General features: G+C 41.1%; 1 protein-coding gene across 4 annotated transcripts in view; it reads right to left on the reverse strand.

Annotated features, from left to right (window-relative positions):
* Window positions 1-4,065: 4,065 nt before the first annotated feature.
* The window catches only part of UBA2 (ubiquitin like modifier activating enzyme 2), a 41,302-nt gene continuing 19,023 nt past the window's right edge, over window positions 4,066-26,344 (reverse strand). The window contains exons 9-18 of one of the 4 annotated variants that reach the window (XM_058708609.1): window positions 25,899-25,998; window positions 24,492-24,658; window positions 21,937-22,030; window positions 21,737-21,849; window positions 16,824-16,979; window positions 14,909-15,005; window positions 10,482-10,587; window positions 8,768-8,904; window positions 7,094-7,311; window positions 4,066-5,760 (exon numbers count right to left, since the gene is read on the reverse strand). In XM_058708609.1, coding sequence (XP_058564592.1) covers window positions 7,130-7,311; window positions 8,768-8,904; window positions 10,482-10,587; window positions 14,909-15,005; window positions 16,824-16,979; window positions 21,737-21,849; window positions 21,937-22,030; window positions 24,492-24,658; window positions 25,899-25,998 — 1,152 coding nt within the window. In that variant the 3' untranslated portion in view covers window positions 4,066-5,760; window positions 7,094-7,129. Of the gene's footprint in view, window positions 5,761-6,449; window positions 7,312-8,767; window positions 8,905-9,402; window positions 9,455-10,481; window positions 10,588-14,908; window positions 15,006-16,823; window positions 16,980-21,736; window positions 21,850-21,936; window positions 22,031-24,491; window positions 24,659-25,898; window positions 25,999-26,344 lie in introns of those variants that run through there. The other 3 variants (XM_058708608.1, XM_058708611.1, XM_058708610.1) reach the window with 3 other exon arrangements.

Consider the following 26,344-nt stretch of genomic DNA (forward strand, 5'->3'; position numbering starts at 1 on the left):
CGGCGGCGGCGGCGGCGGCGGCGGCGGCGGCGGCGGCGGCGGCGGCGGCGGCGCTTCGCCGAGAGCTCGGAGGGGCGCGGAGGCTGGGCCTGGACGCCGGGGCGTGCAGCTGGGAGCTGGCCTCGGCTGTGGCGCCGCGGTGCGCCCGGGGCCGGGCCTCTGGAAAGGTCCCACATTCCCGCGGGCTGAGCTGGAGGCGGCTCCCCCAGTCCCGGCCGGAATAAGAAATACGAGCAGTTGACAAACGGTTCCCACATCCTCCCATCTCACTAACCAGCGCGGCCACACTTTCAGGCGCTGGGCTGGACTAGTTCAGCCCAGGGCCCAAGCGCTGCGCCTGCCCCAGGACCCAGGAGAACACTGCGTCGCGTGCAGATGCGCCCCCAGGACCTCGAGTGACCCCTCGACCCCCACCCAGCCGGTCCCGGAGCCAGCCAACCCGGCTGCGCATCGGTTTCAGGAGCCGCCGACTACTTAGTGGGGAAGGGGCCGAGTGCTGGGAGCCAGGGTTGGCTGGGGACAGGTCGCAGGCCCCCAAGGCCAGGCCAGGCCGGAAGCAGGCCTCAGGCTAAGCCAGTGGGCTAGTGAGCCCCAGATGTGGCCACCGCAGGCAGTCACGAAGAGCTGTGAGGACACTCCCTTTTTCCAGCACCTGCGTTCAGGGGCCCCGGGTGAGGCACCAAGGAGGCTCCTGGAATCACCTGCGCTGCCACAGGTACTGGGACGGAGTGGGGCCTCAGGGACCACATTGGGAGGGAGGAGCAGTGAACGAGAGCTAACTAGTGCTTTGTCTCCCCAAAGCACAAGCTACCGAGTTCTTGTCCTTGTATATTTCAAACAGCTTGTAGAGAAGAAAAGCAAACCATCATCTGTCAAGACCTGGTGGATTCAGGAAAACGGAAAACGACCTTGAGTGGAAGACTTCACTTTTGCAGGCACTCCCTGCTCAGAGGATTTCAGGAAGGTGCCCACAGTGTCGCTGGGCGCAGGGAGCCTGAATGGGGAATTGTGTCGGTGCAGACTGACCAGGGTGTCCGGCCTCAACATTGCTGAGGAGCGCCATTCTCCTCAGTTGGCGTTTGAGCAGTGTCTTACCCAGCAGTTCTTCCCCAGCACCTCTCAGATCTTGCAAAAATCCAACCCACCCGGTCACCCACCGCCAGCCAAGCTCACGGAGTTGAGGGCAGGTACACGTGGATGCACGTGTTTGGGGGAGCAAATATCTGGAGGATATCATTGCATGAAAAATGATCTCCACTCTGAGAAAAGCAAATTAAATCAGCAATGAAGTATCACATTTCACTGACCACATTACTATTTAAAAATGGATGTGGTGAAACTTGCATATATTTTACTGGTATGAGTGTCAGTTGGCACATCCTGTCAGGAAGAGCAATTTGGTGGTATTAATGGTGTCATACACAAACAAAAATACTCTATTAAGTAATGTTCCAAGAAATGTTTTTTTTAATTTTTTAATGTTTATTTATTTTTCACAAAGCACAAGTAGGGGAGGGGCAGAGAGAGGCAGACAGGATCCAGAGCCTGCTTTGCACTGACAGCCACAAGCCTGATGTGGGCTCGAACTCACAAACCACAAGATCATGAGATCATGAACTGAGCCAGAGTCGCTCAACTTGGGGCACCTGGGTGACTCAGTTGGTTAGGCATCCGACTTTGGCTCAGGTCATGATCTCCCAGTTTGTGGGTTCAAGCCCTGGAGCCTGATTCAGATTCTGTCTCTGTCTCTCTCTCTCTTTGCCCCTACCCTTGCTTGTGCTCTCTTTCAAAAATAAATAAACCTTAAACAAAAACAACAAAAAGATCCTCCTCCTGTCTCTCCTTGTAATCTGGCTTCCATCAGATCCCCTTATCTGTCTGTAGTGTGTGGACCCCAATTATAGACACAAGTCAGGTGTTTTTTTTTTTCCCACGGTCTTGGGACACATTCAGATGCCAATCAAGTGTGGCTGTCTGACTTGGGTTCTGAGGAAAGAGGGACGGCACACAGCCAAACTCCACATGGAGGAGTTGCTGGGATTCACTTTTTTCCCCTCCTCCAGGTTGCAGCAGTACTTATGAAATAGTACTTCCTAGGGAGAGCAGCAGGAAATCTTTCACTTGAAGCCCAATTGTACCTCTCCCAGCTCAGCTCCTAGGGGCCAGTCTTCCCATGCACAGCACCAGACCCAAGGTGTGTGTTCTCTACTGGGAGGACATGTACTGGGAGCTGTCCCCAAAGGGATTTCTCCATCCTCTCCTTTGAAGCCCAGCTTTTTCTATCAGATTGAGTCCACCAATTTCCCCTGGTCCTGGTATCCCCCCTTTGGCCTCTTCAGAGGCACAGAAGAGTCAAAGCCATGGACAGGCTTGGTTCCCCAATCTAAGAATTAGGGTTAGGATGTGATAATTTCCCCTTCCTTCCTTCCTTCATCAGGGAGCAGTTGGTCCTTCCTTGGAAGGACCTTCCCTTTCTTGTCCTGAAACCTTATCCTGCACCCAGGAAAGGGCATTTATACACAAACTTTGTGTGTGGCAAACAAACACCCCAGCAGGTCTGCAGTTCCATGGGGCAGGGTGTGGGGAGCATTTGGGAATGTTGATTCCAACAGCTTTTGGTATCACATTTTTGAGCTTGAGGTTGGTGTTCATGACTCAGTGCTGCTGGAAGCAGATGCTGGGACCAATTGGGAACCTGGACAACACAGAAGATGTGGGTCCTCAGATCCCCATCCTACCGCCTATTGCTACCTTGAGTTTCTCTAAGAAGTTGAGTTTCTGTGAATAGTCCTTAGTGTCTTACTGCTTTCAAAGGTTTCTACACAGGCTGTCAAGGCTTTCTCAGTGTGGCATGTCACAGAGTAGGGATGCAATACATGTTTATAGAATGAGTGAATGACACTGTACACAATGCCTACATTTTTCTGAGATTGACCTGAGAAAGTGAATTGTTGGTGGATCTTTTTTTTTTTCTGACAGCGTGCGCAGGCAAGCAGGGGCCGAAAGGAAGAAAGTGAGCATCCCAAGCAGGCTCGTGAGGAGCCCCACTTTGGCCTTGAACCCACAAACCACGAGATCATGATCTGAGCCAAAATCAACAGTCAGATGCTCAACTGACTGAGCCACCCAGGCACCCCTTTTTTTAAAAATAAGCTCTACACCCAATATTGGGCTTGAACTCACCACCCTGAGATTGAGTAGCATACTCTACTGACTGAGCCAGCCAGGCAATCCCGTTGGTGGATTTCTAAAGTAAAAGCCTGAGGACCCTGGAGCATTTGTACATTCCAGTAAAATTTTTCTGAGCCTTTGCCTATGTAAGTCATCACTTGTTGCAAGATTAAAAATGTTTAAAGCTGAGTCAGAGACAATTAGCAAAACTCCCCAAAATGTTATTTTATCAGAATAACATAGTATCTTCAGAATATAATCAAACTGCACAGCATCATCATAATCCTGTAGTTCAACTTGATTTTTTTTAGTGAGAGCAGTTCAAAAATTTCTCAAAACTCTTGGCTGGAATTTAAATTAGTTGCAGGGGACAAAAAAAAACTTCCCTCTGTGTGCAGAATGCAAATAATGTATTCCCAGTATGAAAGCGTCTATAAAAATACTTCTCTAAATATATCCTCCTGGAAATGGTCAAAATGGAGATGCTGGGACGCCTTTACCACCTCCCCAAGACACAATGACTAGAAATATCTGCCATCATCCTTTCTTCCCTGCTTTGACTTTTTAAGTTTCGATTTTCTATAGATTACAAAAGGCTAGTAGGAAGCTTAAATTTGCCCATGTTCCTTGGCCACAGAGCAAGTCCTCTCCAGATGCCTTCAGACGCCTGCTACCGATGGGCAATTTTCAGGAACAGGAACACCTATTATGAACCAAATGTTTTCTACAACTTCTAAGCGAACAACTAATCTACTGGGAGCAACTTGGCTATCTTGATTCTATGGAGACTCAAATCAAAGAGAATTCTTCCTAAGTCACAGCCTAGCAACAAGGACACAGAGGACTTGATAAATGTTGGACCCAGGAATCACTGCAACACTTTCTCATGCCAACTTAGATTTTTAATAACTTTATTGCCTTTTTGATTTAAATCATAGAATATATTCATTACAAAACTTGAAAGTCACATAGGCTCAAAAGGAAAATACAGACTATATATATATATATATATATATATATATATATATCCACCTTTATTATGAAAGTTTTCAGAGAAAAGTTGGATAGTACAATGAACAATGTATACAGGCTCCACCTAGATTCAATAAATGTTAATTTTATCTTTATTATACATTTTGCTGAGCCATTTAAAAGTTGTTATGAAGCTTCATTTCATTCCTAATATTCCAAGAATAAGGACAGTAGCCTCCATAAGTACATTATTATACCTAAGAAAATAATTCCATTATCACTATTCCATTTCCAAATTTCCAATTGTCACAAGAATTGTTAAAGTCATTTATTTTGCACTTGAGTTCCAGAATGTCCCACATTCTGTAGTTGTCTCCTAATGTTGTTTGGTTTGTTCCTCTACCCCCTCTATTTCCTGTCAGCTGGAAATCAGGTCTAGATGGTGGATTAAGTTCAGGTTAACATGGGTTTTTTTGCCTACGTTCTGTTGTATTCTTCATATCATCTCATTAGGAAGCACACATCAAGTTGTCCCATTATTGATGCTAGGTTTGAAGACAGGTTCATAGTGGTGACAGATCAGTCCATTATCAAAGGTTGATTTTTTTGTTTTGCATATTACCTTTATAGCAACATTTGAGCACTGTGTAAAGATTCTGTTCAACAGCCTTTTGCAAAAGATTTTGGCATCCATTGATGTCCGCCTGATTGGTTATTTCATGAAAGGGTCAGGCTATTCTATATTAAAACACTGAATCCTCTCATACATGCCAAGTATGCAGATTGATCTTTGAGACAACAGGCTACATAGGTAAACTTGAGTCACCAGACCGTTCCCATTAAGGCTGGAAGATGGTTTGTCAGACTATTTCAGGATAGAGCTGCTGGGGAAAGACCCTTGACGAGCTCTGCGTCCGGCTCCCCAACTGAGAATACAAACTCACATGGGAAAACCATGAACACAAGGCCAAATCTAAAGTGTCTCCATGCTCCAGGTATGTGGAGGCAGCTTGGATCTGCTTAGTCTACTTGGGCAATATCTCTGTGTTGGACCTGCCTTGCTGACCCTGATTTTATTGAAACAGGTAGAAAAGGGACAGACCCTGCTGGAAAAGGTAGTAACAGAGTTGTAGAGACAAAATGCACTGGTCTCCCAAAACACAAGCGTATCTCTACAGATCAAACTGGTACTCACTGCCACGTACATTAAAATGGAAAAGAACATACATATACAAAATGCTGAAAACACATGGACAGTTGAGTCTAAAGGGGCACTGTGAGGTTTTAGGAATGGAATTTCCAAACTGACCATGATCACCAGTGACCAACCAGTTAACTGAAACATTTCTGAGAGGTGGTATTCCAGAATATTTCATTATTGTCTGTTACATAGTTTTATCATTTTGAGATTTTCTTTTTCCTGGAGGAAAATGGAACATCTTCTAAAAATCTAAAGGTAAAGTGAACCTCACAGACTCCTCTAGTTGTAGGTGGGGATTCAGCTTGCTCACTGCTGTACTGAAGGCTGGAAGTCAGTCCATCTTGTGGGCATCAAGCAGCATGCTCCTGAGGGCTGAGTCTTGTTCAACATGATTTTCTGAAGGCTTTGATTACATTCTGAATTTACAAATGATATAAAACAAGGAGTAAGAATTAATAAACTAGATGGCAGAGTAAGAATTACACAAAGGGGAACAAAACAATGAGCTATCAACTTGAAATTTGAATTGACTGCGGTCAAAACCACCAATGGCCAAGGTACAGAATGGGGGAAAACAGCTTCAGGGGGTTTCTATTATCTGAAAATTCAAGGCACATCTGTGTGAAGAGAGAAGAACCCTAAGGGCCAGGGTACTCTAAGGTCCTGGGCAGAGACATAGGTGCTGATCCATCTAGTGCTGGTCTGGCCACATCTGTATGCTGGAGTTGGGCTCTAAATGGTACACTCAAGAAGGGACTTTGATGAATTGGGGGTTGGAGGGGCAGTCCAGGGAAGACTGCAGAATGGAGAAGACTCTCCCCTGCTCTGGAATCTCAAAGCCAAGGTTCTATGTTACTGGGGCTAGGCAAAGACCACTTAAATGAATTCTCAACAAAAGGCCAGTTGTTTACAATCCAAACTTAAAAAGCAACATTGCCATTAAAAATTTTATTTTAGAAAGTACTCATCTATGGCAAACCGTGGAGGTCTTTTTTAACCTTCACATCCATTATGAGTTAGTTTTTTAGAAGGGAAGAATTTTGCATGCCTGCAGTAGTATATAAACCCAATAAGGCAGCAGAAACGTGAACTCTGCAGGCTCGTATAACAAGTATGCAGATGCCATTTATTTGGTCCATAAGTACAGTGTAGTCGTATTTGAGTTCTACAAAACACCAAATATAAATAACCTGAAACTGTAACAATACACAAAAATTGGCTTCTTACACAGACATACCAGGCAGTACAAGCTGAAAACTTGAGTAAATTAACATTGTTTTACATTAATATACATAGTGCCAGTTAACATTTAAAAACAAGTTTCAATGCATAGCACGTGATACTTCTTTGAATCTGTTTCAGTCAGTTAAGAGTATGAAAATGGTTAGATCTAGGCTAAAAATAATTCTTCTTCTAACCAAAAATAAAGGCATAATATTTATAACCAGGTATCAACTTTACTAAACCACAATATTTTAAAACTGTTAAATGATACCTAAGGGTATTTACATTAAAAAGGCAACATGCATTGTGGTGTTTTATCTCATGACTGGTTATGCACACACTTTGTTCAAAGGGCTTTAAAACTATAATCCTACTTTCAATACAGCATACTGCAATGTTTCTAATTGTTCTAGCAAAATGAATGCTTTCAAAGGGAGCAGAATCATCTTCAGGTCAACGGTGTCAATTTTTTCCCTTTGGAACAAAGGACATAACAAATAACCTGGTTCTGCCCAGATGACCTACTGCAGTTAAGAGGGTTCTGTTTAGAGGCATTTGTGTTCAATCTAATGCTATGACATCGTCAAGCTCTTCTGTCTGTTCTGTGCGTGACCTCTTTGCACTGATATTCTCTTTCTCATCTAATTTCCTCTTGCGACTTCTCTCTTCTTCACTGATGTCAGCATTATTTGAAGGACCTTCTTCATCTGAATCAACTATGAGTACATCATCTTGCTCTTGTGCTTATTTCAAAAAAAAAGGAAAAAGTGGTTAAAAGTGTGGGCGTTACTAGTGATTCACTAATATTTTATGAAAGTGAAAAGTTAGCATTTCCAATATACATCAAACTTAAGAATAGCTACCCTTAGGGAACTTCACTTTATACATTATACATTTCTGTACTGTTTTAATGTTTTCTGTAACGAGCACCTATTTTTGTTTTCTAATCTAAACAAAAAAACTGTAACAAGCATTATGTAACTCAAATTATTATAGCTCCTCGTTTCTATTTCTCCAACAAAAAAGGGGAGGGTGCATATCCTAATACTGGTAGCGGTGGTAATAATAATAATAAAACAACAACAACAACAACATATACATAGCACTTACAAGGTGCCAGGAACTGTTCTGAGCACTTTGCATATAACAACTCATTTAATCATCACAACAACCCTATAAAGAAGACAATAATATTATCCGTTTTCTAGAAAAGGAAACTGAGGTACAGAGACTGACTTGCCCAAGGCCACACAACAGCAGAAGTCGAGGCCAGGATTCAAACCCACACAGTGGGCTCTATAGTGCATGCTCTTAACCTTACACTACAGCTGGTTTTGTGTACCACCCCCCATCCCACCCCTGCCAAACCAAAGGCAGAGTACCTGCCTATCTTACTCATGGCTAAAGCCTCCCAAACCCCATGGTAATGGATCAATCAATGCATATTTCAAATTATGATTTTTTAACAATGACCATAGTCCCTTCCTCATAGGAGAATGATAGACTTTTCCATTTCTGGAGGGGAAAATAGGTCATGAACCCATGGCTCACAGGTGGGCCATGCTCTAGTCAGTCTCAAAGTTCATCTTTAAAATTCTCAGAGGACAGGAGAACCAAGAACAACCATATTCCAAAGAACACCAAAAACTTGGGGTTAAAAAAAAGTTAACTTTAGTTTCCTGACTGAAAAATGAAGAGAGGAGGGTTGCGGGATGTGAGCAGGTAGTAAACATCCAAATCCAAGCACAGTAAATCACCAAGCACTAGCACTAAAAACTCAGGGTAACAGAGTCCCTGATGCACTTTACCAAAGTCATACCGGTTCTCAGAAACTGTGAAATTCTAAAATTCTATACTTACCGAGCATCTGTTCACTCAACAGAGATGCACTGATTTGCTTCCCTTATTTAAGGGGAAACAAGCATACAAAATCCAAAACTACTACTAAGAATGAACTGTCTTCACACACTAGTAAACTCATCGACACTTCTAGTTTTAAAAGCCCACTAACAAAAAAATAATAGTTCCCATTTTCCATAAGAATTAAAACAACCAATGCCAAACCAATCTACACCTTTAACAATCCTACAGATTTCTATTTTACGGTAAAATTCATAAAATACTCATAGTTTGTTTCTATATAATGTCTTGCTTGGTGGGTTAATCAACAAAATGCTGGCTGGCTAGGCCATGACTCACCAGTGGACGTGGAAGGCTGAGCTCCATCGTCACTGCCATTGGTTATGCTTTTGGCAGCATCTTCAGCCTGTTTGGGCCCCACTTTTTCTGGGGCATCACCAACAACTTCAAATTCAACATCCTTCCCTAGGTCCTCACTGTAAAATAATCAGACACTATAAAACTGGACCCCATGACAAAGGCACACCAGAGAGACACTGTTCCTCAAAGCTCTAAGTGCATTTACTATGTACACACCAAATATACAGATGCTGATTTTCAAAGAGCTAAAATTAAAAATAACACTGCACACAACAAATTTCTGTTGTTAATTCAAAACTCTACTTCAAGTGTTCAATACCATTGCCCCTTCAAATCAGGGAAAAGGTTTTTTAAAAATGTTACATAACTTCCACTTCTAGAGCAGAAAACGGAGTCTAAAACTTTGTGGCCCAATGTTGCTCTTAAGGCATTATTTCTTTAGCTACCAGGTGAAGAGTCTATACACTCAACCCTGATCTTGACCAAAGTAATTTGGCGTTTAAGGAACAGGGTTACATGGACTCTGGGTCTCCCCACCATCTTTACTGGCAGTACCCTGATTTTGTAACACATTTGCAAAAACATGTATGAAAGTTTAATGCATGAAAGTCAAACAAAAGACTTACATGTTATGTTATAAGGGGGGAGGGTTCTGTTCCCAAGGAGCTAAAAAATATGATAAAAAAAAACAAACAAACCCTAATTATGCCTCCTCTTTAGACACCATCTGATATTTCCATTTTACTGTAGATCTACTTTCATTGTTTTTTTCTTGTGAACTTGAACACGAGCACACCACGGACATCCAACGGTGTCTAATTGAGACTAGGGATCACACCCTAGCAAAAATTCTCTTTGACTCAATTGTCTAACTTTGTGAAACTTATACTCCTTACTAATAACTCACATTCAGTCTTCCCTGTCATTTTATGTTTTTTATAAACCAAGTATATAAAATGTGATATTCTCCAAACAACTACACAAACTGTATGTTTGTAAAGAGATGGCAATACTGGCAAAACAATCAGATGCAGGCAGCAACCCTCCATGTTTGTAAGATAATGCCCAAAGTCCTAAGTTGGTGTGCAATTTAGGTGTGTCAATGGGCATGCACAAAAGTGCATCTGACAGGTAAACATACCAAAATGGAAGACTATCTGTATTTTAACTGTGTTATATACATGCAAATACTCTGTAATGCAAGCACTTTGAAGTTTTTTTTATAAAATGGGCAGAACATTAAAAAAAAAAGTGATTCAAACATCTGTAATTCTTTTCATTATCTCATTATTAAGATCCCAAGTTAAATTTGTGTTTTATGAGGGAAATATTTCTTCCTTTCTTCTAACGAATCTTTAAAATGGTTGAAATTTCTATTTTAGTTCAACTATCAAAATAAATTCATCTCTGATTGTAACTATTCAAATGCTTGGATTTCTACCTTTTCTAGGTCTTTCTGATCAGACACCACTGATGATAGTTACCCTTAAACATTTTTTGCCTATTCCTTTTATTTCAGAATTCCCCAAATTCCTCTGTAGGTCAAGCCTCAAAGGAACTGAGTAGCCAACTCAAGCAAATATACCATGTGGTTTCAAGTGAACAGCAGGGCTTAAGAGTAAGAAAACATCTTTTTCTTCACTCTTTAAATATTCAAATAATTTCTTACACTTAAAATATTAATAGTTCCCACCTATGAAGGATGTTGATCAATAAAGTATAGTCCTGAAGGAAATCGTCTGCTTGAAGCCGGCTCCCATTTCTAATTCCAAATTCTGACAGCTTTTTATGATTGTTAGCTAAGAAATTGGAAAGAAATTTCGATACTAAAGTTATATTTCCACAGAGCAGTCACATTAGCTTTAAAAAGGTTAATCCCCCCTCTATAAGCTCAATTGTCATCCCCTCAAATTTGTATGTTGAAGCCCTAACCCTAGGCACCTCAGAATGTGAGAGAGTGGTTTTTTTTTTTTTTTTTTTTTTAAATTTTTTTTTTTTTCAACGTTTTTTATTTATTTTTGGGACAGAGAGAGACAGAGCATGAACGGGGAAGGGGCAGAGAGAGAGGGAGACACAGAATCGGAAACAGGCTCCAGGCTCCGAGCCATCAACCCAGAGCCTGACGCGGGGCTCGAACTCACGGACCGCGAGATCGTGACCTGGTTGAAGTCGGACGCTTAACCGACTGCGCCACCCAGGTGCCCCAAGAGTGGTTTTTTTTAAAAAGGTGATTAAGATATAATGAGGCTGTCAGGCTGGGCATAATCCAACATTTTTCTAAGAAATCAAGGAGAGAGACCTCAAGAGAAAGCAAACCTGTGGATAATTTGATCTTTTGACCTGGAGCCTCCAGAATTATGAGAAAATAAATTTCTGTCACTTAAGTCACTCTGTCTGCATATTTTGGAATGGTGGCCCTAGCAAACTAGTCCACTACAATATTAGACACTTAGAAATTCAACTCAACTATTAAAACTGTTGAAAGCTCAACTATTAAAACTGTTGCAAAATACCCAAACTGTGAGAAATTCTGACACTCTCCCATTCAAACCAAATTAATCTGGAATCCTGAAGGAGTTGAAGACAACTTTTAGAGTTGTTCAACATATACTCTACTTACAAAGAGATTATCTACAACAACTTCACTTTTCAGCAAATTTTACAGAAACATGAGAAAACTGTTGATTTGAATGGATTTTTCCGTTTTTCAACACAAATTTTCAACATTTCTCAATGACAAGTCAGTGGGGACTCCCAAAAATAATCACTCTATAGTTTTAGTTTCCACATGTCATTTCTGCTTCATGCAGCAAAGTACCTAGCACAGCACCCCCTAACACTCAATAAACCTGATACATGGATTAAAATACTCCCATGAAGAACAATTCCTCCAACCCAACTTTTTAGGTCACCACCTCCTTCTACCTACTGTTGGGTCTTTCTGCCTTAATTATCCTTTCTCCCCTGAATGTTCAGATGCTCCTCTCTCTTAACCTATACAAGCACTCAAGTATCATTTACAAAACTGCTTCCTCACTTTGCTCCCAATTTATACCCTCTCCTCACAACAGAGTGCACTTTATTGAATATTTGCTCCATGAGGGACACGCTATATAGAACCTGTTGACCTATACAGTGCCTGGCACATGCTAAGTAATAAACTGTATTTTAAATTCTAGTTATCATTAAATATATGTAATTTTCTATATAATCTAATAATCTTTTTCTTTGTTGGTTATTATTTAGTTGCTTGTAAGGAAAATGCTTAGAAAGGATCCCCTCCTTGAAACCCAGAAACTAATGATGGTTTCTTTTTTTGCTGAGTAAGTCGGGGAGAGAAGGAGAGAAGAGGGGAGGGGGGGGGAGAGGGAAAGGGAGAGAGAGAATCTTTTTTTTTTTTTAATGTTTTTATTTTTGAGAGAAAGAGAGAGAGAGCTCAAGCAGGGGAGGGGCACAGAGGAAGGGGGATAGAGGATCCCAAGTAGGCTGTGTGCTGACAGCAGTGAACCCAATGTGGGGCTCCAACTTGTAAACAGGATCATGACCTGAGCCAAAGTTGGACACCTGAGAGACAGAGAGACGGAGAGGGAGAGAATCTTAAGCAGGCTTCATGCACAGTGTAGAGCCCAAGGCGAAGCTTGATCCCACAACCCTGGGATCATGACCTGAGCTGAAATCAAGAGTCATGTGCCCAACCGATTGAGCCACCCAGGCGCTCCACTACTGACAGTTTCTAATTCTTTTAGTTTTTTTTTTTTTTTTTTTTTTAAGTAAATTCTATATCCAACGTGGGGCTCCAACTCATGACCCCAAGATCGAGATATGCAACACTGACTGAGCCAGCAGGGCGCCCCTACAGATTTCTTATTTTAACTTTTTAATCTATCTGGAATGCCTTTAGAGAATGGTAGCTCCTACCCAGACTTCCATCCTCAAGCCCTTTTACATATTCCCTACTTAACTACAAACTCCTCAGATCCAACATGCTAGAAAGAAAAATAGTCTACTATGCATCTATCCTGGTCAATTAACATCATCTCCAAAGCCAGAGTCCTGGCGACAGTCCTGTAACAAGCCCAACAATGACACTTTTCTTCACCTGGCCGACCCATAAACTCTGACTGCAAATCTCAACTCTGTCATCTGCTTATGCCTCAGTAAACAACCCTCACTACCTTCAGTTTTTTCTCCCTAACTGGCCCCCTGCTTCTTCTTTCACATGCTTAACTCCTCCTCTGCAGACTATGCTAGAAGGTAAATACATTAATACATTCCCTGCTTATAAATCCTGGTGGGAGGAGGTCACTGGGGGAGGACTACAAATACATGTCACATGTATGCCACACGAAGCCCTCCAGCTGTGCCACCACCACCAAGCCCACAGCACCCTACTTTCCAGTGAAACAAATAACTGGACGTTCCGAAAGCCTTTTACGTTGTTTCACAAGCTTATGTGTTTTATAGCGGCTGCTGATTCTGCCCAAATGTAGACATTCCCTTCTCTGCCAGGGGGCCTTTACTTCTTTAAGAACTGGCCCAGGAGTCCTTTCTCCTGTGACCCTTCCCCTTCACAAGGCTTCCGACCTTGTATGCTCTCTTCCTACAGTTATTCCTTAGATTGTAGTAAATCGCTTGTTGACCATCCTTCCTCTCCTTCCAGGCTTTCAAGTACTTCACGACAGGGACCACTGCCTTATTCATTCTCGGATTATAAACACAGGACTGTACCTATAACACAGGGCCCTAAATGTATTTGAATAAATCCCACCCTTAGTACTCAGTAGCACATGTATGCTGCTACATGTGCTACTGAGAAGGACCAGTTTTAAGCCACTGAGATTCTTGACCAGTTTCCATTTTTAAAGCCCCAGCATTTGAAAGAGCTGGCCAGAACCAAGGGAGAGTGTATCGTCATGGACAAACTTTCTATGTGCATATGAAGACAGCTAGCTAAAATGGGGCTTAAACATTCAACTGGATTCTTAAAATAGACTACTACCTAGCCAAAACAGGGTCTTGAATTACTCATGACCTAATATCTCAAGCAATTTCTTGACTAGAAACTACAGCCAAGAGGAATCCTGACACTAAGTTTTAATTTAAAGGCTTGACATTTGAATAACCCTATCAGAATCTGACAAAGTGTCCTGAATAAATGACCAATGAGCAAATGTGTGAATAAATACATCTTATTTTGGGAAAACAGTGCCCAAAGTAATGGTACCATGACAAAATTGGGGATGTGGAGAAATCAACTAAAATGGCAGCCCAAAGAGATGAGCTGCCAAAGTGACTGAAGAGGTGTGGGAACATCTAAGTACACGAAGATTGACTAGCACAGTCTGAAGGGAGCACAACCATAACCAATTCTAAGAAAGCTTAAACAGAACCAAATGCATTGTACTTTATACAACAAATGCATTAACAAAAGGGATGACAACCTGCCTGAACTTTTGAAAAGGAAAGCCTAGAAAGCCTGGAAAGCCAAAGGTGGGCAATGATTTTCAGTACTACTTTCTGCTCTATGGCAGGCTATCAAGGCTTCTCAGCTCTTTGACAAAACACCTAATAGCCTTGGGGTGCCCAGGTGGCTCCGTCAGTTAAGTGTCTGACTCCTGATTTCCACTCAGGTCACGATCTCACGGTTGTGACCGAGCCCTGTGTGGGCTCTGAGCTGGGTGTGGAGCCTGCTCAAGATTCTCTCTTGCCCTCTCCCTGTGTACCTCCCATCGCACTCTCTCTCAAAACAAAACCCCTTAATAGCCTTAAATTACCCTAACGGCCAGAGCAACGTTCCCATTACTAATTTAGCTTCAAGGATCCAGGCAAGGATAGTCCTTGTTAGTGGACTAGAGCATTATGGTCACTGTAAACCTAACTGTGGACTGGGTTCTTGAGAAACAGTCCCTGAGACACCCTGACAATATGGAAGTCCCCACACCTGGAACTGTGGTGATCCCAGCACGACAGTGCCACCTAGGGAGTGCACTTTCGTGACCAAACATTGCCCCTTTCAGCTGTGATACCGAGCAATATGCACAATGGACAGACTCATGTTACTTCTTCATGTATACAGTTTCTACCCAAATGAGGAGAGTGAATAAATGCAACGTATAATACCTTCTGTCTCTCCCTCTTCTGAAGATATTAGGATTGTTCCTTTCCCATCTTCAATTTGGACATCTGGTGCTACCATAGCAAATTTTTCTTTCACGATCTAGAAGACAAAAAAATTTAACATATTAATGTATGTAGTTAAAGACCATAAAAAAAGAAAAAGAAAAAACAGACATTTTCCCCCCATACTTTCCCGTTCCATTGGAAATGGAAAGGGGGCAAGTTGTTCTTTAAGACACCCAGGACATGCAGAAAGCACTGGAAATTCACCCAATTACTCCATGCCCATGCTGTCCACCTTGTACTCCCATGTTGGACCACTGAGAACATTCAGATAAAACTTCCTCCAAATGGGAGATTGCAAACTCCTGATTGGCTCTTGGTATTCCCTACAGATTAGATACTGAGCTAGACATTTAACACATTTCATCTTAGTCTCTAAGCCAATCCTGTAGTGGAAGATGTTCTATAGACGGAAAATTTGTAAGACGGATTCTTGGATTAGTCTTCCTCTTCCCAAGTGCCATCTCTCTTTAAATTTCAAGATGGATAGGGGCGCCTGGGTGGCTCAGTCGGTTAAGCGTCCAACTTCAGCTCAGGTCATGACCTCGCAGTTTGTGGGTTCGAGCCCTGCGTGGGGCTCTGTGCTGACAGCTCAGAGTCTGGAGCCTGCTTTGGATTCTGTGTCTCCCTCTCTATCTGCCCCCTCCACCACTCATGCTCTGTGTCTCTCTCTCTCTCTCTCTCTCTCTCTCAAAAATAAACACTAAAAAAAAATTTTTTTTTAAATAATAAATTTCAAGATGGATAAAGAGTGATAACAATCTGTGAAATACTAGCTGCTTTTAGAAATGACAGGGGAAGGGCACCTGGGTGGCTCAGTTAATGTCCGACTCCTGATTTCAGCTCAGGTCATGATCTCACTGTTCACTGACAGTGTGGAGTCTGCTTGGAATTCTCTCTCTCCCTCCCCAACTCGCTCATGCTCTCTCAAAAGAAATAAATAAATATTTTTAAAAAATAACAGGGGAATTCTCTAAAGGTCGTATTACCCTAAAAATAGTGGACTTGCCTTTAAGCTCAAGAATGAGTGCATACCAACTACAATTACTTCCTAAGGAACCAGGTGGGGCAATCAGCCTCTGCTGGCCAGTATACCAAATCCTGCTGCTTCTCCATCAAAAGGTAAGCTCAAATCAATCTGCCCTATGTAATCAATTCTGGGAGAAAGGCTATTCCCTCTCAAGCAGCCTGGGCCGCAAGGGTCTATGCCCCCTATGTTGGGTAAATATGAAACATGATGATGAACGTTATCAGAAAGCAATCTGAAGTGATCCCCAAAGTAGGAAGTAGCATCCATTCAGGCCATTTTGGAAATCTTCCCAAACACAGAGAAACTAACCTAACCAATTTAGGAAGAACCTAAGGACCAGACCACACACTAAACTTCCATTTCCCTCACTCCACAGCGCCACTGGTATATCCAGATGCACAAATGCTGCATTTCCTAAGACGCCAACTTAACACACCAAAATCAGGACCCTCACTAGACCATTTAAGGATACCGTCTGTCAGAAAACACAATTTACACACTATCTGGTAACTGTCTCTTGCTTGCCAAGAAACTGTGTCACCTCTGTACAACCTGTGGTGCATATTCCATCCAAATTCATCTATTCCTTTCTGGGATGTGAGGCACATATTCTGGAACCACAGACCAAAAATGTAGTAGGAACCCAGACAGTAAAGCAACCTAGAATATCAGAGCAATGCACTTTAGCAGTCAGAGCCTTTCAGAGTAATTATGTGGTTTAGTTTGTTATCATGTTAAACTATACCGCAAAAGGGAGCCTACGTTTTCTTTTTTTTTAGGAAAGGAAAACGAACCTTGTGGAAGATTACCAGCCTGTACACTTACCTTATCCTGTAATGTGAGAACAGTCACTTTGTGTACATTCAGCCGAACAGTCACCTCTGGCTTGCTGGCACATACGTAACAGTTAGGGTTAGGAGGATCCAGTGCACAAGGCACAAGAAGCTTCTTTCTTGGGTTTGGTTGTTTGTTCAAAAAAATCTTTGGAGAGAAAATACAGGCAGAAACCAGAAATCTTATGCTTTTATATACCATATAATTTGAAGCCTACGGTCTTCTTTACTGCACGGTCAATAAAAAATGACTTAAATAGGGGTGCTTGGGTGGCTCCCTTAAGCATCTGACTCTTGATCTCGGCTCAGGTCACGATCTCATGGTTTCTGTGTTCGAGCTCCGCATTGGGCTCTGCACTGACAGGAGAGTCTGCTTGGGACTGATTCATTCATTCTCATTCTCCCTCTTTCTCTCTCTCTCCCTCCCTCCCTCCCCCCCACCCGCTCCGCATGCTCTCTCTCAAATAAACTTTAAAAATGACTTAAATCTTCCCTTCTAGATGGCAGAAAACATAAGGAAAATCATGGCCTTTTTAAGAGCCTGATTTTCTTTCAACTTTCTTTAACAGTTAGTGACCATGTGAAAGGCTGTGTTTACTGAAAAGAAATCTTGAAGACTCTATAAACTATTCTGCAAACTAACTTAGCGAATTAAGGGCCTAGCTGTATTCATCTCTGATATCATTAAATCAATTTTGGGTTATCTTCCTAGTGGTTATTCTTATCAATTTTAAGCCAACCTCCCAATAATAAATACCAATATGCTAATTTCTCCGAATAATGGTAACACTTTCACAGATGCATGGAACCAATGTGCCGTTTTTCAAGTTGTCTTTGATGACTACAACATTAACATTTATATAAAGAAGAGAAAAAGTAATGTACTTCAGGCAATATTAGCATCTATTTACGATTTCCCAAGCATACAAACAAAAAATAAAAGCCAATGAAAAATTTAAAAATTGCAATGGATAAAAAACTTGCACTGAAATTTAAAAAGGTCCCAACTAAGGGACACCTAGGTGTCTCAGTTGGTTAAACATCTGACTCTTGACCTCAGCTCATGATCTCCTGGTTCCTGGAATCCAGTTCTGCTTGGGCTCTGTGCTGACAGTGTGGAGCCTACTTGAGATGCTCTCTCCCCTTCCCCTGCTCATGCACACAAGCACGCTCTCTTTCTCTATCTTAAAAAAACAAAAAAAGGTCCCAAACTTAACATCATTATTACTTTACTACAAAGTTCAGCAAACACTAGCAAGATCAATACAAACAAAGGTCAAAAGAACACTAGAAGTAAATACACAAATTTCTCACTTTGTGATGACCATGTTAAGTGTGGCCACCAAAGTGGAACCTCAGATTCCCCAAGCTTAAAGTAAATCCTGGGGTGCCCAGCTGGCTCAGTTGGAAGAATATGCGACTCATGGGGTGCCTGGGTGGCTCAGTCAGTTAAGTGTCTGACTTTGGCTCAGGTCATGATCTCATGGTTTGAGTTTGAGCCCCAGTTGGGCTGTGCTGACAGCTCAGAGCCTGGAGCCTGCTTCAGATTCTGTGTCTCCCCCTCTCTCTGCCCCTCCCATGCTCATGCTCTCTTATCTCTCAATAATAAATGTTAAAAAAAAAAATTAAAAAAAAAAAAAAAAAAAAAAAAAAAAGCATGTGACTCTTGATCTTGGGGTTGTGAGTTCAAGCCCCATGATGGGTGTAGAGATTACTTTTTATTTTTTTATTTTTTTTTTTTTTTTAAATTTTTTTTTCAACGTTTTTTATTTATTTTTGGGACAGAGAGAGACAGAGCATGAACGGGGGAGGGGCAGAAAGAGAGGGAGACACAGAATCGGAAACAGGCTCCAGGCTCCGAGCCGTCAGCCCAGAGCCCGACGCGGGGCTCGAACTCACGGACCGTGAGATCGTGACCTGGCTGAAGTCGGACGCTCAACCGACTGCGCCACCCAGGCGCCCCGAGATTACTTTTTAAAAAAAAGAAGAAAAACCAAATCCTGGGAGAGGCAATCAAGTGCTGGGAGGAGGGCTCCTGTAGCAACAGTATTGCTAGAAGTTAGTATTGTATTGGCAAGGTCAGAGGCAGGGTTCAATGGGGAAAACAGATTTGTTTGATCTAAGCTTCACTAGGAAGATAATTGTATGAAGGGAAATCGACAGTAACGGAAGCAACTGCTAACCCTGTTGATGCCCAGGCTAACACTATTAATTCATCTTAAAATTCACTTATAAATGTGAACCAAAAAATCCAGACATAAACATCATTAACCCAAGAGGGAAAAAGCTGAGTAAAAAGAAATAAGAAGGATGTTATAGGAAAGACTACATATTTTAAATAAATTCAACAATTAGTATTGTTTGTGAGCTCAAAGGGATGCATACTGTAGCCACAGGACAAACTCAGGCTGCTAGAAGGTGGAAATCAAAAATGAAGTTCTTAGGGGCGCCTGGGTGGCTCAGTCGGTTGTGCATCTGACTCTGGCTCAGGTCATGATCTCACAGTTTGTGGGTTTGAGCCCTGTGTCGGACTCTGTGCTGACAGCTGGAAGCCTGGAGCCTGTTTCAGACTCTGTGTCTCCCTCTCTCTCTCTGCCCCTCCCCCACTTGTGCTCGGTCTCTCAAAAATAAATAAAATGTAAAAAAAAAAAAAATCTAGTTCTTAGAAATTAAAATTTTGACAGTTAAGAAAAAGAAATAAACCAAATCAAGGTAGCAGACTGGCAATGATTCTACACCCATTCACCCCGAAACTACATGGAAACAATAAAAAATATTTTAAGAGTAAATCAATAATAGCACTGAAAAGTATGAGTACCACTGCAGAGTAGGTAGTTTTTCAGGAATTCCTAAAAACTGGGACATCCAACTTGATTTCGGCTAAGTTCATGATCTCTCAGTCTGTGAGTTCGAGCCCCACATCTGGCTCCGCACGAACAGCACGGAGTCTGCTTGAGATTCTCTCTTTCCCTCTCTCTCTGCCCGTCCCCTGCTTACACTCTCTCTCTCCCAAAATAAACATTAAAAAATATATATGCATTTATGTATTTCAAAATTCCTAAAAATAAATTGATCTTTTCATGTCAACATTATAGTAAAAAGAAGAACATAAATGAGCAAAAATATTGGCTAGAAGTATTTTCAGGAAGTTTTTTAAATTGCTAAGTTGTTAAGAATGCAAATCATCTTCAGGCAAACTCAAAGTGAAAGCAGGAATCCAAAGAGAATGTCCAAGTGGCTTTGGTTTTAAAAGATAAATCTAGGAGCGCCTGGGTAGCTCAGTCGGTTGAGTGTCCGACTTCGGCTCAGGTCATGATCTTGCTGTCCTTGAGTTTGAGCCCCGCGTGGGGTTCTGTGCTGACAGCTCAGAGCCTAGAGCCTGTTTCAGATTCTGTGTCTCCCTCTCTCTCTGCCCCTCCCCCACTCATGCTTTGTGTCTCTATCTGCAAAAATAAATAAACTTTAAAAAAAAAGAAAAAATTAAAAGATAAATCTAGTCCATCCCTCATGCATGTAGAACTCTCTAACAGAAACTCCCATAAAGCAAGGACCTGGAAGAGGAGGAAAAGATCTTTCCCACAAAAACAGCAAGACAGATGATTGTGACCTTGGTGCTTAGGGGAGCAGGGAAATATCTTCCTTCATGTTTCATTACAGTAGGACAGGGCTCATGCAGACTTGCAACTTGGATTAGAGGAGCTGAAAAACTAAAGCCGAAAATTTTAAAGTAGTACTGAATTGGTAGGATGCCAGGCACCCAGATATAAACAAACACAAATCCTCTTTGAAGTACACCTTCAATAAGTCCTTAAGAATTGTCAGACAGTTTTAACTAACACTAAGTTGATTAAAAAATATCCAAAAAACCCCACAAATCATATACCACACAGGCCAAAAAAATACTATGATATCTAGCAGAAAGGACAGTACATACATCCATAAAAACTTTAGACATTATCAAAGAACATAAAATAGGTTTAAAACAGAAAAGGAGATTGAAAAACATGAAGAAAACAAAAACGTGAATGAAGGAGAGAACTAGAAAATGACAAAACAAAATTGAAAAACCATACAGAACTCTTAAAATCGAAAAAACTTTATAAGGAACCATACAATGAGTCTAAGAATTCAGTAAAACTCTGGAAACTGTTAGAAGCAAACTAGCTTATAAAATAAGAGAAGCAACTATATTTTCCTTTTTACTGTAACTTCCAGGAAGCTTAAAAACGAGCTCATAAGGTTACTACTGGAACAATGTTTTTTCCACTGCTTTAATCAATTTTATTGTTTTAATTTTTTAGGTGCTCTGTTTAATGTGCTTTTTAGAGTTACTTTTTTCCCCCTAAAATATAGACTACTATTAAAAAGAGGGTGGACTTGGGGCGCCTGGGTGGCTCAGTCGGTTAAGCGTCCGACTTCGGCTCAGGTCACGATCTCATGGTCCGTGAGTTCGAGCCCCGCGTCGGGCTCTGTGCTGACAGCTCAGAGCCTGGAGCCTGCTTCAGATTCTGTGTGTCCCTCTCTCTCTCTGCTCCTCCCCTGTTCATGCTCTGTCTCAAAAATAAATAAATACTAAAAAAAAAAAAAAAAAAGAGGGTGGACAGGGGTGCCTGGCTGGCTAAGTTGGTAGAGCATGAGACTTTGGATCTCAGAGTTGGGAGGTCAAGCCCCACATTGGATGCAGAGATTACTTGTGAAAGAAACAAAGAAAGAGAGAAAGAAAGAGAGAAAGAAAGGAAGGAAAGGAAAGAAGGAAGGAAGGAAGGAAGAGAAGGAAAGAAGGAAAGAAGGAAAGAAGGAAAGAAGGAAAGAAGGAAAGAAAGAAAGAAAGAAAGAAAGAAAGAAAGAAAGAAAGAAAGAAAGAAAGAAAGAAAGAAAGAAAGAAAGAAAGAAAGAAATACTCACTGTTCTACACTGGTCTATTTTTCCTGATAAAATCTTCAATCCTTCCAACACTATTAACCCAGCAATCACTGCATTAGTAGTAGCGATAGCAGGAATAATGTTCCCTGCCATTGCTGAAAAACAAAGATGAGTATGTTTAACTGTTAGAAAAGAATAACTTAGAATTTTAAGTGATACAATTGAACTACAAAACAACTTACATTTTATATCAAATCTGCTCTTCATATTCATACTGAAAATATGCATCCTGAGGTTTGCAGCAGAGGTGACAAAATCCATTGCAGATGGATCATCCTGCCAATAATTTAAACAATTTAACAAGCCTTCCCACAGATTTACTAATTTAGTATCACCTTCAAAATAGTACTCTCCCATGTGTGTAACAACCATAGTCAGCTAGAACAAGAGATGGCCTTGCAGGAGAGGCCAGTCCCATAAAGCCTTATAGTAGCATGGAGAATGGATGAATTGGGGGCAGGGTCTCATCAACTCCTTGGATCCAGGGATGTAGCCTGACAAGACTGCCAAGGGAAGCCTGGGTAGCTCAGTGGGCTAAGAGTCCAAGTCTTGATTTTGGCTCAGGTCATGATCTCCCAGTTCACGGGATCAATAATAGGCTCACAATTAGTGCAGAGCCTGCTTGGGATTCTCTGTCCCTACGACTGCTCACTGGCTCTCTTTCTCTCTCAATAAAATAAACATTTAAAAAGAAAAGAATGCCAAAGGGCGCTGGGTGGCTCAGTTGGTTAAGCGTCCAACTTCAGCTCAGGTCATTACCTCACAGTTCGTGAGTTCGAGCCCTGCATGGGGCTCTGTGCTGTGCTGATAGCTCAGAGCCTGGAGCCTGTTTTGGATTCTGAGTCTCCCTGTCTCTCTGCCCCTCCTCCACCCATGCTCTCTCTCTCTCTCTCTCAAAAATAAATAAAAGTTAAAAAAAAAAAAAAAAAAAAGAAAGAAAGAAAAGAAAAGAATGCCAAGACCCACCAGGCCTCTAAGGAACTCAGTCCCACTTAAACAAGTGAAGTGGACACTAAGTGTATAGAGCAGAACACCAATTCCACTCACTGACGATGGCAACACTTTCCCAGGTGCATCAGTCAGTAATGGAAGTTGTCTGACAATACAGACTCCAGGCAAAGAGATCAAGGTTTTTTACAGAAAACAATTTCACTAAAAACTCAAACATCTGGACTACACCTTTTGGTTTTCCCTCTCCAAATTCCCTTCATAGAATACCAGTCTCCTGTATTTGCTGTTTCTTTTCACATATGGCAATACAACAAAAGTTTCCCTTTGACAGTTTATCTTCTTTCTGAGATTGTATCTTGGTCTCTTAAGATTTCAGCAAAGTTTTCTGCTTCACTGAGAACATACTATCCTAGCCTATAATTCAAAAGCACCAAAGTGGAGAAGAGAAAGCACTGAGACAAAGCACTGAGAGGATGTGAGTTCTCTACATACTCACTGGCTGGCTGGCTGACCTCAGGCAAATGAAATTCCTTAACTATTAGGGAATATTATAGAAATATTTCAGAAGGTTGTGATGAGGATTAAGTGTGAATATTTAACAGTACCCAACAGTGTAGAGCTACTTCCCTAGGCAATTGGTTCATCATACCCATTAGATGTAGATTTTAATCAGAGGGTAACAACTACCAGTTTCATGGTTTCATTATCTAGCCCTGTGTACAGACGAAAACTACCCAAATCACTCTAACAGTAATAATGCAAATATATATTTAATAGTTAATCTTTATATGACATAAACCCAAAAGAATGTTTTCAAGAATCCCAAAAACATAAACTTACTAGCTTCAGTTTACATGTCTAATTCAACCAAAGTTTCAAACTTTGCACAGAATTATCAGCTTAGTAAAACTGACCAAACTTTTCCCCTTACTTTACAACTCAGGGCAAATCTCTACCGTCATAGAAACGTATTACCAGTATCACAGATAAATCACTGATAGACACAGAAAACACTGATTAACAATTAAAATAAATTCATCAAATTTCAAAATATGACATCCAACCACAAACTGCTATTAAATATTATTTTAACTTGTAAGAATCTGTATTTAGAGGTCTCAGACCTTTAACTATTTCAACAGAAAGGCTATTTTATTACTTTCAAAGTTAAATCAGGCCCATGAGCTATTGTCTCCAAAAGAATTTTATGACTTCTATTAACATATCTGCACTTACAAAAGAAATTTTTTAAGCCAGTGAAACATTTTACTCCAGTCAATTCACATAATTTCTCCAGTCAACATAATTATAAACCACAAACCCATGATCAGAATCAAGTTTTATGATATTACTTGAATTCACGTACAGAAAATTCATAGTTCAGTGTAGTAGAGATGAAAACATCCAATCAATATCAGTATTATGTTCTCAAATTCTGGTGGGATAAATGATATCCAAAAACTTACTAGTTTCTGGTTACAGTTCAAGAACTAAAATAAGCATGTGATACAGAATTGCCACGTATTTTCGGGGCGCCTGGGTGGCGCAGTCGGTTAAGCGTCCGACTTCAGCCAGGTCACGATCTCGCGGTCCGGGAGTTCGAGCCCCGCGTCAGGCTCTGGGCTGATGGCTCGGAGCCTGGAGCCTGTTTCCGATTCTGTGTCTCCCTCTCTCTCTGCCCCTCCCCCGTTCATGCTCTGTCTCTCTCTGTCCCAAAAATAAAAATAAAAAACGTTGAAAAAAAAAAAATTTTTTAAAAGAATTGCCATGTATTTTCAAAACTAACCTTGTCCCATATGAGCTCAGCTCCATCCCCCTTTTCTGCTAAATTAACTCTCAAAGTCTCAATGCTCTTTGAAAACAGACGTGCATAGCTCTTTACATCTAGAACCTGCTGGTCTTTCAGACCTAACTGGGGTTCATTTTGTTGATCTGATGCATTGGTTTCTTCTCCTAAGGGAAAAAAATATTAGAAATTTCACTATTAAACATCATGTGTTTGTTTCATTTAACAATTTAATTAATGCCTGACCAATGAGAAAATCAATGTGAAACAAATTCCATTAAAATAATTATCAGGATGCTACAAAGATTTGTACAAAAAAAAAAAAGTGCTAATACCGAAATGGGAAAGCTGCAAGATGGTCTCAGAACCTCATTGGGTTATTGGGGAATTCAAAGATATGTCCAGCACACAGCACTCAGTAAGTGGAAGCTATCAGAACCATATCTGAATTTAGTCTGTAAAGTCAAATATTTGTTACTGTGGAGAAGTGCTCAAAACTGACACCCCAAATCTCCCGGGACTCTCTAAGTTTGTGTGCTGACCACTGCTGTATAATATAATTCAGGTAAGACAAGATACAATGTGTGGAAGAGGCGGTAGAATAAGGAAGTAGCCACTACTACGATAGTTTTTTTTCACATTTAAAATTACAAATGCATTAGGGGCGCCTGGGTGGCTCAATCGGTTAAGCTTTTGACTTCAGCTCAGGTCATGATCTCACAGTCTGTGAGTTCGAGCCCTGCATCGGGCTCTGTGCTGACAGCTCAGAGCCCAGAGCCCGCTTCAGATTCTGTGTCTCCCTCTCTCTCTACCCCTCCCCTGTTCATGCTCTGTTTCTCTGTCTCAAAAATAAACATTAAAAAAATTTTTTTAAATTACAAATACACTAAATCTTTAAGAGACACACAAAGGTACAAAGATGTATGTGCATGTATACTTAGCACAACACCTTATTTCGGGGAAAATACAAAACAAAGGTTAACCAAGGGGCACTAGTTAAATAATACTGGAAAGAGCAAGTACGAATATATGAATAGTATGATTCAACTTACGTAAAGTATGTACAAAAGTCCTCTTTGTTTCTGTGCACAGGGCTGAACTACAAAGACACTCCCTAAGTGTTAATAATGGCTATTTCCCTAGGTGATAAGATTTCCAGTGATCTCCCTTCATCATATGTTTCTAAACTGTTAGAATTTCTTACAATGAAATTCAAGGTATTTAAAGATTTCAGGTAAGAGAATTACCAATTTCGGTATCCCAGAGACTAAAATGAATTTCTTTTTTAAGTTTATTTATTTAAGTAATCTCTACACCTAACATGGGGCTTACACTCACAGTCCTGAGAGGTCAAGAGCCACATGCTCTTCCGACTGAGCCAGATAGGTGCCTCATAAAAGTCTTTACCTTGACTTTGTACTTCAGCCCAGTCCAACGGAACTGGAGGTTTCCTTTTCCGCCACAGTTTGTCCATTGTCAACAGATACCGGATATCATCTTTAAAAAGCTTAAAAATAAAACAAAATAAAATAAAATCTCATAAATCCTACAGCCCCTATGCTGATAAAATATAGCAATATCATTGTTGATTACAAATATTACACCATAGAATATTCTGATTTAAGGTCATGCTCTATACTAACAGATCAACAATTTCCAAAAGATAAAAAAACCCACAAAACTTAAACCTTGTATAGAAAGAAATTTTTACACAGAACCTCGCTTTTGAAATAGTGAAAGCAGAAATTCTGAGGAAAACAGAGAAAGGGAACTCTGAACACTGCTCACTGCACCTGTCACCTCCCCTAGGCACACCTAAAGCCCCAAAGATCAATCAGAAGCAAAATCACACC

The sequence above is a fragment of the Neofelis nebulosa genome, chromosome 17, assembly GCF_028018385.1.
Source record: "Neofelis nebulosa isolate mNeoNeb1 chromosome 17, mNeoNeb1.pri, whole genome shotgun sequence".
Taxonomy (NCBI): Eukaryota; Metazoa; Chordata; class Mammalia; order Carnivora; family Felidae; genus Neofelis; species Neofelis nebulosa.